This window comes from Piliocolobus tephrosceles, chromosome 6 (assembly GCF_002776525.5).
Source record: "Piliocolobus tephrosceles isolate RC106 chromosome 6, ASM277652v3, whole genome shotgun sequence".
Classification (NCBI taxonomy): domain Eukaryota; kingdom Metazoa; phylum Chordata; class Mammalia; order Primates; family Cercopithecidae; genus Piliocolobus; species Piliocolobus tephrosceles.
Genome location: NC_045439.1, coordinates 141614854 through 141632291, shown reverse-complemented (window position 1 = coordinate 141632291; position 17438 = coordinate 141614854). Strand labels below are relative to the sequence as shown.

Here is a 17438-nt window from a genome sequence, read left to right as displayed (position 1 = left end):
ATTCCAGGGTCAGAAGAAACACTGTAGCCTCTACAATTCAAGCCTCAGGGTGCGGGGAGACACGGGGATGTCTCAGAATGGATCTTTGAGGGACATCCACTCACTTGGCCAAGGGAGACCTGAGTTCCAGCAGGTGTTTCTGAGTCAACTTGGGTACCCTCTGAGTTTTGTGAATGTCTTCTTACTGGGAAATGGTAATAGAAACCGCTTTTCCGGAACAGAATCTGACTGAGGCCGTGCGGTGCTACACTGGTGAGGGGGTTCCCAGGAGCGGTTCTCTGGAGTTTTCTCCAGAGGCTGACGTAGGATTGGCGGAGAAGGAGCGCTGTGGAGGCGCGTCGAGGCAGCACGCCGCCTGCCCAGGTGGCCCAGAGCCCGAGCCGGAGTGGTGTCCGGCGCCCCTCCCCGCCGCTCGAGCCCTCCCACTTCCTCTGAATGAGCCGCTGCTGTCAGGGAGCCCGGCGCCCCGCGCAGTGCAGGCTGCAGGCGCCGCGCCGAGGAGGCTGCCGCTCTGGCTCGCCGCCCCCCGCCGCCGCTGGACACCGGACCCCGCCGCCGCACCGCGGGCCATGGACCTGCCCAGGGGCCTGGTGGTGGCCTGGGCCCTCAGCCTGTGGCCAGGTACGTGCCCACCCTCTGCCTCCCCTTGCCTCTCGGAGTCCCTCCCTGGGCCCTCGGGGCTTGGATCCAGCGGCCAGGATCGGGACGCGACGCTCCTCCCAGGGTCAGACCTTGGCTGCTCTTGGGGACGTGGGTCCCCCAGGGACTGGCCCCAGTCTAGCGGTTTCGTCAAGTTTCGCAAAAGAGGGAGGTGCGCGGAGGCTGTTGAGAACTGGGACTCTGGTGTGCTTGGGAAGAGTTGAAGAGGCTTGAGTTGAAAAGCGCCCAGAGCTGGTGGCCCTCCTGGGCGCCTTGGGTGCCTCCAAGGCCCACGCCGGGGTTCCCGCACGGCTGCCAGTGGCACTCGGGTGTCCCGGGAGCGCCGAGGGCGCGCGGCCCCGGCTGGGGAAGGGGACAGCGCCGAGAGAGTGTGCCCCAGCTGCCCTCCCTGGCTCCGGGGAAGCATCTCAAAGTTTGGAGAGCTGGCGCGGCGGCCCCGGAGGGCTGAGGGGTGGGGATGAGGGCTGCCCAGAGTCCCTCCGGCCAAAGACAGAGCAAAGCCCCTGGGGTATGGCCGGTAGGCGGGGGCTAGCCCTCGTAGGCCCGGCCAGCAGCGGCGGGACGCAGCCACGCAACGTAGGACCCCGGGAAACGTTACCTGACACCCGGGGTAGGGACCCGGCATCGCCTCCCAACCCGCGCTCGGAATTATGCAATTATTCAATAATCTGGGGAAAGCCGCCGTCGCCTAGACGCGCGCCGCCGCCTAATGCACTCCAGGTGTCTGGGCGCGGCAGGCACCTCCGGCCCGAGGGGCTCACGGCCGGGAGCGGGAGGCCAGCCCTGGGCTCTCCTCCCTAGGGTACCCTGGCCCCGGCCGTCACACGCCGGGCGCCCCGGCTCCACCCTCCACGGGGGCGGCCGCCAGTGATGCTATTCTGTGGAAGGCGGCCCAGTGCTCTAGCAAGGGCCAGTGCCTAGGTTACTGGAAGGGCGGGCGTGGGCGCTCGACCTTGCCTTTCCTTCTGCGTGGGCTCCAGGCCCGAGCTGGGGCCAGTAGTGGGGGTCAGATGCGGTGGTAGTGGGAGAGGTGCCCTCAGGGAGCTCAGGTGGAGACCCCCATCCCGCAGCTGTTTGCCCCAGTCCCCGGGTACCACGCAAAGCAAGTCCGCCCTCCTGTCGGTCTGCAGAGGAGCTTCTCAGAGGGCCCATGGTTGAATGGGCCTCTGATAGTGGACTCCTAGAGTCACAGTTTAAAACAATCATGGATGCATTGAGCTGTGGGGGCTTGGAATGGAGAGCAGGGGAAGAACTGCCACCAGGCCAACATGCATCTAGAAGCCAGCTGCCGAGGAGGCCAAGCCCATTTAGGTGCATTTAGACAGGAGGGGAGAATCTTCTCCAGGAGCCGTCCTCATATCACTCGAGATCCAGCCACAAGAAAAGAGAGGCAGTCCTGTGTGACTCCAGATAGGTGGCTCCATCAGAAACTTGGGAAGGAGTGGCTGCCTTAGGGGCTAAGGACAGCCTGTACCTCAGGAAGCTAAGAGCAATGGCTTTGGAATCAGACCTGGCTTCCACTTCTGGCTCTACATCCCGCTAGCTGTTCAATATCGGACTGGTAATGCAACCTTTCCAACAGGTTTCCTTATGTGAGGAATGGAGACACAAATTCCTTGTCAGTCAAGTTGTCAGGATGCAGTAAGGCACTGTAAGAAAGGCCCTTAACACAGGGCTGGGTGCACAGTAGGCTTTAATCAATGGTTGTTAATGTTGTTGCTACTCAAGGAGGAGGGGGTGAAGAACAAGGATATTAAAGGACCTCTGAAGACACAGGATTTGTGACTCAGAGCTCTGCTTATATGGCAAAAACCATTCCTGAGTTACGTCTGGTCAGTTGCGTTCTTGAAATATGGGATTCATTAAACATATCAATCAATGTTGGAACAACGACATCTGCTTGCAAGGAGCTGGGGGTGGGGCCCAAGCATGTGTGCAATCTGGGTCTTGCCTGTAACTGAGAACAAGCCAAGGCCAGGGAAAGCTAAACAGAGGCACGAGGGCGTGAATGGCACGGGGAAACGAAGGGCTGGGTGTTCAAACAAGACAAGTTCAATTTCAGCCAGATTAAGCAAGGAAGTCTTCCTGGAGGAGAAGATATCATTTGAACTGGCCCTGAAAAAGTGTGTAGAGTGTGCATGGGCCTTAAAGTGAGAATGTTCGTATTTTGGAGTGTTATTTTCTGAGACTAATTAAAGAAGATGATGAATATTTTTAAACCACTCTGGTCAGTGTGGACTTTGAGGACTAGAAGGGTCTCAGGGATCACTGGGTTCATTCCTCAGGCTCCAGGACAGGACTGATGTTGACCTCTCATCCGTGCATTGCATGGATTCAATGTGAGGATTACCGGGAAGGACAATGTGAGGATTGTCTACTGGTGATGGTTGTCTGGGCAGGGAATCTGTCAGAGGCCACGTTGAGAGTGAGACCTCAGAGCGTCTACTCTCCCAAAGCTCCTGCTGCAGGCTGGACAGCGTGATGGGGTAGACAAAACTATCAGGAAAGCCTAAAACAAGAAGTAATCAAGTCCAAAGAGAGAGGAGATCAATTGACCAGAGCTTCACAGTCATAACCTATCTGTAGTAAGGGTGATAATCTTTGCTGAGCACCTGTTATCTGCCAGGCTCCATAAAGACACAAAGGGAGATCAGACACAGTGTAAGGGTGGAGGCCCTGGAGTTTCACTGCCTGGGACTGGCCTACACCCTACCAGTTAGGGCTCTGTGCCCTTGGCAAGTTACTCCATGGCTCTGTGCCTCAGTTTCCTCACCTACAAAGTGGGGGTAATAATAGAACTTAGAGTTATCACAAAGATTAATGCTTAGAAAGTGCTAGGCATGTATTAAGCACTCACGGAGGTTGTCTTTCTTCTCCAACATCATCAGCAGCAGCAGCAGCACTCAAGGTTTTGACTCTTCAGGATCTAAGGACACAGAGATAGAATTTTCAAACTCACGTTTGCAAGAGAAGTTTAGAGGAAGTGCATTGAAGAATCAGAGGAGATATACATGCTGGGGCCCCAAATAAGTTAAGACTTTCCTAGTCCCTTCCCCAAAGCCTTGGCCCAAACTCTTGATCATAATAAGAACTCAGGGTTGTTGTTTTCTTTGTTTGCCATCGGGGCTGTCTTGAAGTCAGTATGCTCTTGATGTGGATGTATTGTGGTGTGGTAGTGGAGAAGGCCTATACCATGCAACATGGCCCTTGTGGGTGGAGGTCCTACCCAACAGAAAGTATCCTGTGGAAAGGCACAGTGTTAGACACCACGGGTGTACAAAGGCTACAGAGGTCCAAGACCTGCTCCCAGCCTCTCCTTCCCAGTGGAAAGCAGGGAAGAAGGGGAAGTTTGTCACTTCGCCACCCTCAGCTATCATTAGCTGAGGAGCTTCTGGATCTTTCCATATCACAAGCAGGCCCTGGAGTCTCATTCTTTTTCTACTTACTCACCATGCCCCCAGCTCTACCCATAGTGGACCCCTAGAGATGGGCTGTCTATCTCCACGCTCTTCCCCCCATTCCCAGCCCATCCACACAAGGCTGTGAGCCCTGGAAGAACTCAGACAGTATCTTACCTCTCAACCTTGCCCTCTCTGAACCTCTTTTTCTACGCTCCTGTAGTGAGGAGCTCTTCCTTCTTCTAACAGCAGAGACCTTCCCTTCCACTCTCCCTCCCTTCCACCAACACTCCCAGCTCCTATCACTTAGGATAAAACTATGTTCTAAGCTGAGCTGGCTTGGCTCTTGCTATGTAGAAGGGAATTTGGGGAATTTTAAAAGCCCCTGTTTCTTCTCCACAATGCCTGACTTTGGGTGTTATTGTCTCATCATGGGCTTCCAGAGCTTACTTTGGGAGCCAAAGTTGAACATTGTTCTAGGATCCATTATAACCCTCCCCAGGCAGTGATGGGCTCTGGCTGACTCAGGGAAGGTCAGTTGCAAAATGAGCTTTAAAAATCCTCTAATACGGTTCAAAAGTGGTATCTCTGCTAATCCTCATCACTGAAGTCCCCTTCCCTGCCCACCCGCTCCCCACCAACTGTAGGCCACCATCAAGGATTCATAGCCATTTGGAACTTTTCCCTAAGCAGTCGTGAGCTCCAAAGACACCCACACATCTTCAGCACGGAGTGCTTTCTATAGGAGCTGTGGTCCAAGGGCAACCCTCCACAACCCCATCATGCAGATCCTAACTGTGTGAATTCTTCATCAAATGCCCATTAAGTTTGTTACCACTGACAGGAGAAGGAGAGGAAGAGACTGATGTTGGTCATCTTGTAAATCTAAAATAAGTGAGCTGCAAAAAAATTCCATGGAGAGTTTTCATACTATATACTTAAGACCTGAGTCACAAGACGTGTGAAATCCCACCTGGAGGAAAAAGTCAGTGAGGCCAAATCCCCTCCCTGCTGTTTCTCACTTCCTCCTTCACTGAAGCACTCACCACGCAGCAGGAATAATCAGCATGTGTGTGGGCTTAGGACCCAGACTGCCCGGATGCAAATCCTTTCTACCTGGGTGACTCTGGATAAGCCCCCCAGGCCTCATTTTTCTCAACTGTAAAATGGTCAGAATAATGACTTCATAGGACAACAATCAGGTTAAATGGTCCATATGTAATTCATTTGTGTCAAGTGCTGAGAACAGTGTCTGGCACCCAATAAGCCCCCAGCTAACAGAAGCATTATTACTCTTCCCATCATTTAATATTTGATTGATGCCAGGCACTGTATCAAGCACCTTCTCACATCTCAATAAGGCCTTGCTACAGTTGCACGAAGTCACTACTACAATTCTGCCATTCCACTACCGGGTTACACATAGAAAGTTAAATGGCTTATCCAAGGTCATGTCGATAGACTAAGAGACATTGTTGGGATTTTTCTGATCCCAAGGCCACTGCTTTTTTTTTTTTTGAGACAATCTTGTTCTGTCACCCAGGCTGGAGTGCAGTGGTATGATCTCAGCTCATTGCAACCTCCACCTCCCAGGTTCAAGCGATTCTTCTGCCTCAGCCTCCTGAGTAGTTGGGATTACAGGTCTGTGCTACCATTCCCAGCTAATCTTTGTATTTTTAGGAGAGACAGGTTTTCACTATGTTGACCAGGCTGGTCTTGAACTCCCGACTTCAGGTGATCTGCCTGCCTTGGCCTTCCAAAGTGCTGGGATTACAAGGGCCATTGCTTTTAATCCATGCACCATACTCTCTTCAGGAAATGGACCTTGAGAGCACAGAAAGACAGTAAGTTGTCCTTGTTGAAGGAGCTGTCTTCAATAGCTGAGGAATTGGGGAATTGGGGAATTGTTGGAGAATTGAGATCAGTATGCAAACAGCCACCCCCGCAGGGGCACCAGTTTCTAGGCCCAGCTAGACAGTGACTCCTCCAACAAGATGCTGGCTTGGTAGAAGTGGTCCTCCTATGATGACTTATTATGTGAGAACGTCTCTCCCCCTCCCCTCTCCCCACCCGGCTCAGGGCCCACCGGGCTCTGCCACCTGCCCCCAGGTGCCCAATACTCTGGAACACTGACTTCCCAGGGGCTGTCATTCCAGCCCATTCTCAGGGTCAAGGTTTGGCGACCTTCTCCTGCCTGCCCCGCCTGCTCCCATTCCGCTAATCAGAACCTTCTTTGAGCTTCAGGCCTAATGAGTTAACTCATGTTGAACCGCACTAATAAGTGATGACAACGTGATATGTTCTACCCAGAGGGATTTCCATTTCAACTGGCTGTGCCTTTAGCCCAAGGAATAAAGGGCTAATGGTAGGATGTCAGGCACAAGGGCCAGCCAGCAGATGAAACAGGTGAGGCTGGAAGACCTACCTGGTGTAGTCCAACCACTCAGCCCCCTACTCCATCACTGGTCAGATACGTCCTACCCCAGCCCTTGTTGCTGATGGGCAGCCTCATTCTACAATGTAGAAGAACCCAGCTTGTGGCTTGGGTGATGCAGCTCTAAAGCGGGCAGAGGTTTTTCCACGTGGCATGTGGGGTGAATTAGGCAAGTTGCTATAGCAATGCACTCCGGGATTCCAAACAGGATGACACAGAGAAGGGGCTCCTGCCTGCGCAGCTGGTGCTGACAGCTTTCTTCCCCCAGCAGCATCACTCAGCTAGGCCAGACAACCAGAAATCCTGACCCTGCGGATTTTTAGGACCCATTTCTTCCCTGAAGATGAGAGGACTGGGCCTCAGGAAGGCCATGGAAAAATTGTGGAATGGGCAAGTGGGTGTACCTCTGCAAAGAGCACTCCCAACATTCCTTCTGTCAGTCAGGCCAGGCCAGGTGAGGCCAGAGGTCCTGCTGAGACAGGTCTGTTCATTGGATGGATAGAGAAACTGAAGCCCTTGCCCCCACTTCCTCCAGGCAGAAAGGCACAAAGCAGTCTCCACTCCCTCTCCATCTCCTGGAATTGCTCTCTCCCTGACACTCAAAGCCACCTACATTCAGAGATCGGTGGCCATAATAAAGTCCCATCAATAGTTTGTAGACAGGGTTCTCTGGGTTTATTCAAACCACATATGACACATGCAGGAGCAGTTACTTCATCTGAAGGACCCAGTGCAAAATGAAAATGTGAGACCCCTTGTTCTAAAATTATTATGAATTTCTAGATGGCCACAGCAGAGCATTCACCAAGTGCAGGGCCTTTCTGAACACGAGGCCCTCAGTCACTGTACAGGCCAAGCGCTCATCAAACCAGCCCTGCTTACATGGCTCTCCCCATGGGCCTGTTGTTTGGCAAGGAAGACACCATGATCCCACTTTACAGATGAAAAAAACTGAGTGGCCTGTCCATTTCACCAGCATGTACTGAGCACCCACTAAGCCCCAGGCACCGCCAAGTTCTGGAAATTCCAAATTAGATAAAGCGCAGTCTCTGCCTCAAGGAACATGCAGAAGGTGCCCCACAGATCCCACAGACTGCAGGGCTCATTCCAAACACTGATGTACATGGAGGGCAGGGGTGTCCATGGAGCAGTTCTAAAGGCATACGCCAGGGCCGTGAGGTCATTTTTAAGCCATGGAATTAAGATGATTCTGCCTCCAGTTATTGCCCCAAGACTTCTTTGGGAACCTTTTTAGGGGATCTCTGCATCCTCAACATTGGGTTCTGGAGTTTCCACCTTGGCAGACTTGAGAAGCTGGTACTTAAAATTCCTGGCCTTTCGGCAGCCCCAAGTATTTATATGGGCATGGTCCTCCAGGGTCAGCACTTCTAAATAAGGGGTGACTCCTGTTCACCTGCTCACATGGGCCTCCCATCTCATTCTGGCATGGAATTGTAGAGAGTCAGTGCTAGGAGGGAAGGCAGGGACCAGCAGATCCAGTGGTCCTTCATCCTGGGTGAGTGTGAGAACAACGATGTAGAAGAAAACTGTTGTGCCAGCCCCACCCCAGAACACATCATCACTCTCCACATTGGGGCCAGCAGGGACACTTTTTGAAGCTGTCCAATAACTCTAATGGGCATCCAAGATGGAGGATCACTGGTATAATGTAAACCCAGTCCCAGTCATGCAAAAAAAAAAAAAACAAAAAACCAAACACTCTCCAGGGAAGGGAAATGACTTGCCTGGGGTCACACAACACCAGTGGTAAAGCCAAGATTTAACCAGTTCTCAGTTCTCCTGACTCTCAGTCCTGCTGGAACTGCCCAGCCTGCAGTGCTACAGGCTTCACAGCTGGGTTGGGTTGGAGACACAGCTTGAGAGTTTGAGAAGCTGAGTGCAAGGTGGACTTTGCAGATTGGAGTTGGTAGGTGGGGAGTGATTCATTGGAGATACTCTCCGTGTCCCCTACAAGGCATAAGCCACTTGATGCCTGTGTGGTCCCAAGGGGGAGACCAGGAAAACCAAAGAAGAGCTACAGATAGATTGATTTGGCTGAGGATGCCAGTCAGAGCTGTCCACAGACAGATGTACCAGCACTGGGGCGGGGGGTTATGGGAGGTGTTGGCAGGGGTTGATCGAAGTCCATTAGGGTCATTCCAACCCTGTGATCTTGGGCTCTGCTGAAGTCAAAGTGAGGGTTCAGGCGAAGGAATCACCTGACTCGGGATGGGACACCAGCAACGACAAGCCCAGGCTGGGTGAGGAAGGAATAGTCCGTCAGCAAGAAGGAGGCTGGCCTGGGGGTGGGCTGAGCAGGGGGACTCCAGGACCTCCCTGAGGTCCCCAGCTCAGGTTTCATTGTCCCTCTTGCCCCCATTCATCCAGAGCTTTCTCCACAGCCGTCAAAGCGAGGCTCAAAAACAAACAGAGTTGTCTTCCTTTCCTCCCTAAATCGTCAGTGGCTCTCTACTACCATTCGGTTGAGTCCAGACTCTTTGACAGAGCCAACCAGACCAGGTAGGAATGGCCTGCACTCAGGACTCACCTCTAACAGAGCCATACGTGCACACCCCAACAGCAGCCCCAATGAAACCGAGCTTCTTAGTTTCTTAAACACACTGAACTGTCCCTGGCCTTCACTCCTGTTGTTGCCTATGTCTGATTCTACCCTCCCCCTCATTTCTCCTGGCTGCCCCCCACTTATTCTTCAGGTCTCTGCTTGGTCACCACTTCCTCCTGAAAACCTCCCCTGACCCCCTCAATCAGTCAAGTGGGGCCCCACTTGTGTGATTCCAAGGTATCCTGTACTTCCCCCACCACACAGTATTCCAGCTGACTGCACATCTCCCCTGCTGCAGAGGGAGCACCAGGAGAACAGGGACCATATCTCTAATCAGCCGCTGTACCCCCAGGTCTTGCACAGCGCCAGACATAGCAGGCACTCAATTAAGATGTGTTGAATGAACAAAAGAACTCTCTGTCCAAGTAAATGGAAAGCTATTTAAGGGCAGGGTAGATGTCTTAAATTTCTTTGCACATGCACTCCAGGAGGTGATAGCACAATAGCCTTTGCGAGTCAGGCCCTGGGAGGTGCTCTGGGGGATAAAAGATGAGAAGAGATAACTCCTGCCTTTCAAGGAGCTTATGGTTTAGCAGGAGAGAGATTTTTGGATAAGTAACTACAATGCAAGGGAGGAAGTAATGACTACGACACAGCTAAAGATAAGGGACTCTGGGATTTGAGAGGTGGAGAGAGATTGTTTGTAAATGTAAGAAGGACTGGGTCTGGCAGCAAGAGAGTTAGGTAGAGAGTTCATGTGGGCAAACTGCCTGAGGTTTGGTTGGCAGGATGCTGGAGTGTGTGCTGTAGGCAAGAACAGAACAGTGGGCTGAGGTCACTGAGAGGAAACCGAAAGCCAACTAAGGCATTTGGGTTTAGCAGATGGGAGCCATGGAAGGTTTCTGAGGGAGAGCAGTGACATGTTCTATCTGTGCTTGGAGGAGCTTCCTCAGGTGGGAGGGGGAGGCTGGATACAGCAGGGCTACGATGGGGAGCAGGTGGAATGGCTACTGCAGCGACCCAGCAAGGGGATGCCAGAGTGAAGTGAGGTGGTGAAATGCAAAAGGAGTGAACCCAGGGGCAATAGAATTTAACAGGGCCCGGTCACCAGAAAAGGAAAGGTGTCTGGGAGACCAAGGGCGGTGTCACCAACCTGAAGAGAGGTGTGAGAGGACGAGAGGTTTTACAGGGGAAGTGGAGTCAGGCCTGAACGATGACTTTGTAGTGCTCGTGGGCAGGTGGAGGTGGCCCTCAGGCAGGGGGGAATGTTGCTTGGGAGCATGCCAGTGAGTAGTCGGACTTGGAGTGGTTTGACTGGGAGCTTTCACACAGACGTGCCTCAGTGGTACCAGCCTGAGTGAGAGACAGCGCCCCGCAGCACGGAGACTCTGTCCCTCCACCCCTTTCCAGGCCCAGAAGCAGTGATTCATGCCCCAAACTTAAAGAGAACTCAAATTCTGACTTTAAAAGCCTCTTAGAGCAGAAGAAACCAACCAGAGGGCCAGGCCAGACCACAAGCCAAACGTCAGCTGTGGAATGTGCTTGCTGCTGACGGTGAGGCCAGCCAGGGGCAAAGGCACCGGCAGGCTCACCAGCAGTCCCTGCCATCGTCCTGAACATGTCCCAGTTGCCACCGAGAGTATCACTGCTCTTAACTCTCTTTTTAAAAATTTTTAATAAACACCTAATAATAATTGTACATATTTCTGGGCTACATAATGTCCTCTCTTTTAAGCATGGATTTGTCTGCATTCTAGCCCATCTGAAACCCAGCCCCTCACCGCCACCCCCACCCAAGCTGGCCCCACATCACCCTTGTGTGAAGGCTCTGATCTCCCATCCGTCTTCCCCACTCTGCTCAGCCCAAAAGAGGAAGGCCAGGAGTCAGGTTACATGAGGGGTAAGGGGAGAGAAAAGCTCCCATGGCCTGTGGCGACAGCCCCCCTCACTGGCCTCCTTGCATCTGCCCTTGTACCTTGAGGATCTCCCACCCAGCAGCCAGAGGGCTGCCACCAGAATGCAGGTCACATCATGTCATGTCCCAGCACTGCTCCAAACCCTCCAGGGCTCCCCGCTTACTCTGAGTAAGAGGTCCCGTGTGATCTGGTTCCCCTGCCTTTCTGACTTCATCCTCTGTGCCTTCCCCACTGGCTCATTCCGCTCCACCCCCAGGCCCTCCGGGCTGTTCGTGAAACACACCAGGCACCTTAGACTTTGCACTTGCTGTTTCTTCTGCCTCAAATGCTCTTCCCCGAGAACCTCTCTCACTTCCTGCAGGTCTTTACTCCAACATGCTTCTCCCATTGAGGCCTTACCTCGGGCTCCTACCTAAAATTCAACCGTCCTGCATGCCATAAGCTCCCCTCCTATACCCTTCCCTGCTTTAGTCTCTCCAAGGATTTTTTTTTTTTTTTTTTTTTTTTGAGACAGAGTCTCGCTCTGTCGCCCAGGCTGGAGTGCACTGGTGCGATCTCCGCTCACTGCAAGCTCTGCCACCTTCCGGGTTCACGCCATTCTCCTGCCTCAGCCTCCCTAGAAGCTGGGACTACAGGCGCCTGCCACCACGCCCGGCTAATTTTTTTGTATTTTTAGTAGAGATGGGGTTTCACCGTGTTCGCCAGGATGGTCTTGATCTCCTGACCTCGTGATTCGCCCGCCTCGGCCTCCCAAAGTGCTGGGATTGCAGGCGTGAGCCACGACGCCCGGCCTCTGAGGCTTTTAATACTATCTCACATTATTACCTGTTTTATTTATTCATGTTGTATATTGCCTGCTTCAATGGAATGTAATCTTCCTGAGAACAAGGATTTTTGTCTGTTGAGTTTCCTTATGCATTCCAGGGCCTAGAGCAATACTTGGCCAGAGTACACAAATGATAAATAGTTCAAGAATGAATCAATCAGTCAGTTAAAATCTCCCCGCCAGCCTGTCACAGTTGCTAGAAATCCCATTTACTAATCAATTACCCCTTTTAGATAAGCCAATCACCCTTCTTATGACCCCAGGCCACTAGGTGGGTACACATTCATTCCTGACGTTTCCCTGGCCACTTGTTATCAAAGGCTTTCTTTCCAGAAAAGAAGAGGTTGGTGGCCATTGAGCATCAATTACAAATGGGCAGGGCAAGGAAGGTTGCTGAAGGGAGGAAGGGCCCTGGAAGGGAGGAGAACCTTAGAAAGGAGTAAATTGGCTCACAGCAGGCAGTCCAGGTCGGCCCAGCTGGCCCCATGCTGTTCATCACTATTTACTATGGCTCTAAGATGACACAAGGAGACAGGGGAATGGCCTTGTTTTTGCACAGTGTAAACCTAGTTATATAATGGGACTTCTTAGGAAACAAGGGGCGGGGGGCATGCAGCAGGAATTTAAAATGCCTCATTTCCCACAAAAGGGTAGTGATTCAGACATCATCCATATGCCACAGAATGTGGTCATGTTGTTTAGCACCCAAGAAGGAGCTGGGAGTGCCCAGAGAAGATGGTGGGAGCTGAATATAGACCCCAGATTACAGTCCAATCCCTGGGAACCACCAAACCAGAATCTGCCCTGGTGGCTTGGGAGATGACACAAAACCCATTGCACAGGTGGAGAGACTGAGTCTGAACTTAACAAAGTCCATATTAGGAGCCTGTTCCACTGACATAAGGTTTCAACACTGGTCTCGACACTTAAGTATGTGACCTTGGGCAACTCACTTCCTCTCTTTAGAGTATGTATAACAAAAATTATAACAATATATAGAATGTATAACAAAAATTATAATGCTTACTGTTTGGACGAACGGAGGCAAGGAGGTGCACTTCCGGGTTCTTCTTCACCACCAACTCTTCCCGCGCGAAAATGCAGCCGGCGCCCGGGAAGGTGCAGATCAACTGGGCATGCGCCAGGTGACGTCAATCGGAAGAGACCAAGATTTACCTGGTCGCACCTGCGGAACGCCCCCGACACGCCCGTGCCCCGCCTATTGCCCGCCCACTCCTAGAAAAGCCACTCTTGGCCAGTGAGCCACACGGCCTTCTCAGAGCCCCACTCCTGTCGGGATGTCAGGACTGTGGGAAGTCCGTCCGAGAGCCCCACGGGGGGACTCTGCCGGCCTCCTTTGCCGGAGGCTGACAGACTTCTCCCCCACACCTTAGGTGACCAAAAATAAACTTGCAGTTTTGCTCCTACACTTGCCTACCCGCTGGTTCTTTTGTGCCCCCTGGGCTGGCCTTAGAAAAACAAATCACTTACCTTGTAGGATTAATATAAAAATGAGAAATAATGCCCAAAAACAAACAAAATGTCAGGCAGGGATGAGGTGTTCAATAAACGTTAATGGCAACGGTAATACTAGCTAACATAGAAGTTAAGTAACTTAGCCAAGATCACCCGGATGATAAAGTCACAGCCTGGCGTTTGAAGCCAGGCAGTCTGACTCCAGAGACTGCAATTCTGAGAGGTCAAGTGTCTCGCCCAAGGTCATACATCTGCTGCTAAACAAGAGAGCCAGCATCCAAACCTCTCAAGACTTCCATTCGATCACTTCTAATACAAACGTTTGGCCTTCATGTTTCTAAAAGCCCTTTAGGGGCTATGCTTCCATGCTGCCATGAACATTTCCTGAGCCAGAACCTCGATCCTGATTGTAAATCCAGATGTAACAGGAGAAAGAAGTTGACAACAGGGACTCTATTTCCAAACAATGGGTACACTCAGTGCATGGTTGGTCCTTCCTCATCCACAAGTTCATGAGGGGTCCTGGGCCTCAGGAGTTCCCTGAGAGGCCTCAGCACCAAGTGTCTGCCTGGGAGGGCCCTTAACAGAGCCTGAACATCCCAAACAAATGGCCACCCCAGGCTTGCATCCCTCCAGTGAGGGGGGCTCACCACTTTGCATGGTAGTCCTTCATTTTCTAGCAAAGGCAGATGGAGTCATGAGCCCTTGACTCCTTTAAGGATCTAAAAGTAGCAGTAGACATTTGAGATGGTTTTGCAACCATGAAAAATTGGCTTGTACTGAAAACCAAAAAGACCTCTGCATAACCCTCAGAGAACAAAAACACTTGCACTCCCCAAAGTCTGCCATCCCCACCAAGCCTAGACAATGGCATCTGGTGGATCTATGTTAAATTCCATGCAGCCAGAGAACTTTTCGGATGGGTGTGGGTATATCCACTGGAGGGCGGGCCCGGCAGGCTTAGAAGGGAAGGGCCCCCACAATTCCTTTTTTTAGTTTGCATTCAAAGAGCAGGGCAGACTGGCCCAGTAGTTCTCTGGGTCCTCTTCACCCTACTTCCTCTCGTCTGAGGGAAAACCCTGCCACAAATTGCATATCCTGAGCCTTGTCTTGCTCTTATTTTGCCCAAACACTCTGGGCTGGGGCACATCCCACATGCACAGGGCTCTTGATCCACACACCCATGGCAAGCAGGAGACAAGCTTAGGAGTTGGAAAACCAAAACCAAACTGTCTGAGCTCTTTGAGATGGTTAGTATGCCAGGAAAGGGAGGGACTCACAGTCCAATTCAGCTCCATTTGAAATGGCCTGAAGCCAGAATCAGTGTGGGCAGGGCCGCCACGTACAGCTGTACTGGCTGTGCGCTACATGATTTGCATCACTACAATGTAAACAGCTTCCTCTGCAGTTGTGTAGTAAAAGTGACCTCAGGAAGGGGGTGGAGGGGGTAAAGAAAGTGGTAAAGGTGTACATAAATGTGCTTTTAAAAATCCTACACAGGGACTGAAATCATCTAGTCCTGTGTGTGCCTTTCACAGATAAGGCAACTGAGGGCCATGTGAAGTAAGAAACTGGTCCAAAGTTGCAAAGCAATTTAGAAACCATACTGGCAATAGAACCAGGACTTCTGAAGCCAAATCCAGTACTCTAAGTTCCTTCCCTCCCTGAGGCTCTATCATTTTCCCCTTTAACCCCTTATTGACAGGTTAGGATCTTAGAAGCCTGAATATTTCTATTCATTTTTTCCTTCTCGTTTAACAAATGTATATAGATCACCTGTTGTAAGCTAGACATTGTTCTAGATGCTAAGGATAAAGTGGGGAGACAGACACACTGATTCTGGCTCTTAGGATGGGATGGAAAGAGTTCCTATCATTCTTATTTGTAATATTTGCCAATTACCATAATGTAAATCCTCCTACCATGGTCAGTTTCAATTTACCAACATAACATCACTGAATGGGAAGATTGCACACAATCAGCTCTTGTATGCAGACTCCAGCACACATTGGTCCCTTCCTTTGTGAAACTTAAACCCAGTGGGAGAGGGTACAGTGTCCAAGCAGGCAAACAGCTCTCATAACCACCTGTAATTATTTTTAATTGCAAAACACATAAGATACTGTGAGGGAGAAGAACAGATTCTCCATAGCAATGGATTCTCCTTTCTCAGAGGCCATGGCATTAAAACTGGAGGTTGAGAAGGAGTCAGGTGAGCGAAGTTCTTGGGGAAGAATGTCCCAGACAAAGGGGACTGCAAGTGCAAAGACCTCAAGGTGGGAAAGAGCTTGGTGTATCTGAGGAACAGAAAGGAAGATGATGAGGCTGGAAGGTAGTAAGTGAGAAGGCAAATCCGCAGGGCCTGCTGGGCCCTGGGAAGGGTCTAGAATCTATTCTAAATGCAATGGAGGGACTCTCAGGGGCTAAGCAGAGCCAGGATCTAGTCGACACTGTTGAAAAGATCACTGTGGCTGCTGTGAAGAGCATAGCTTGAAGCTGGGCAAAATTGGAATGAGGGACCAGTTGGAACACTCCAGTGCAAGTCCAGATACGAAATGAAGAGGGTGGCTTAGTCCAAGTATGGCAAAAGAGACAGAGAGGAATGGGCACATTGGAGAGAAACTGAGGGCTAGAACCTGCAGGATTTGCTGATGGGAAGTGAAGGAAAATCATAAGGAATGATTTCCAAGCTTCTGGCTTGAGCCATCTGGTGGGTGGTAATGCCATTTCCTACAATGAGGAGAAAAACCATTTTGGAAGCAAAAACCTGGGTTCCTTTTCCAGCATATGAAATGTGAGATGCTATGAGACATCCAAGTGAAATGTCCTATAAGCAGCCAGGAAATTGATTGTGGAGCTCAAAGGGCAGGCCTGGGCTTGGTAGGGTGAAATATGGGGTCCTCAGGAGCTCGGGCCACGTTGAGGCCAAGGTCCCACACGCTCACTCAGAAAGAGCAAGACTCTGTCTCAAAAAAATAAAAAAAAAAAGAAAAAGAGGAGGTCCATTTTGATCACTTTTCCTACACAGAGAAAATGATAAATGATGTAAGACAGAAAAAATACACTAGTTTTCATAAAACCGTGACCCTTGTTCTTTTTTTTTTTTTTTTTTCTTTTTTTTGGTTTTTTCTTTTATGGAGACAGAGTCTCTCTCTGTCGCCCAGGCTGGAGTGCAGTGGCATGATCTCAGCTCACTGCAAGCTCCACCTACTGGGTTCAAGCAATTCTCCCACCTCAGCCTCCCGAGTAGCTGGGATTACAGGCGCCTGCCACCATGCCTGGATAATTTTTTGTATTTTAGTAGAGACGGGGTTTCACCGTGTTGCCCAGGCTAGTCTCGAACTCCTGAGCTCAGGCAATCTGCCTGCCCCAGCCTCCCAAAGTGCTAGGATTACAGGCATGAGCCACCATGCCCCACCATGACCTTTGTTCTTGAAGGAGATGATCCATGTACTCTCTGAAGGCATGAGATGGCTGTCCAGGGCTTGGAGGAAAAACTGTTAATTACAGTCCACCTCAATGTACTGTTCGCTGCTTTAAAGCTTTAGTCCTGTTTTCCTTGAGCTTGACATCTGCTTAACCAGACCATTGGCAAACTCCTGATATTTCAGAAAAAGATACAAAGGGCAGCCGAGGCTTTCACCAGCCCTTGCTCGTTCTCTGTCTCCCTGTCTCCGGATGCTTCTGTGAAGGTCTCTGTTTCAGCCCGCATGCCACCTGCCCTATCGGCATTTGGTCTCCTCCGCAACTCCAGCGAAGGGACCCTCACTGCCCAGCCCCTGGTTGATTGGTTGTTTCTGATTTGGAGAATTCTTCCTCATACACAGCTGCAAATGCTTCCGATGGCTGAGGGGAGGCTGTTGTGGTAAGTCACTCGTTTACAAGCATTAGTTTATCTACCATAGAACAGGACATTGAGGGGATGGGACAGATAACAGGTAAGGCTTTTGATGAGATGACAAGACTAAAGTAGGAGGGAGGGAGGCAGGCCAGGGCCAGGAAGCTCCAAGGTTGCAGGCACCCAGTGTGTGTGATGAGGACGCGCCAGGACCTGGCTGAGAGGGGAGGTGGAATTGACAGAGGACGGTGGGTGAATGGCAGGCTGCCCTGCATAGAGGGATGCTTAGGCCCTTATTGGATGAATATCTGCTTAGGCCCTTCTTGG

The 17438-nt window shown here is 51.2% G+C and overlaps 1 protein-coding gene across 1 annotated transcript in view; it reads left to right on the top strand.

Annotated features, from left to right (window-relative positions):
• Positions 1–479: 479 nt before the first annotated feature.
• The window catches only part of ITGA11 (integrin subunit alpha 11), a 131271-nt gene continuing 114312 nt past the window's right edge, over positions 480–17438 (top strand). The window contains exon 1 of the mRNA XM_023220911.1: positions 480–621. Within this exon, the coding sequence (XP_023076679.1) occupies positions 570–621 (52 nt within the window). The 5' untranslated portion in view covers positions 480–569. The remainder of the gene's footprint in view (positions 622–17438) is intronic.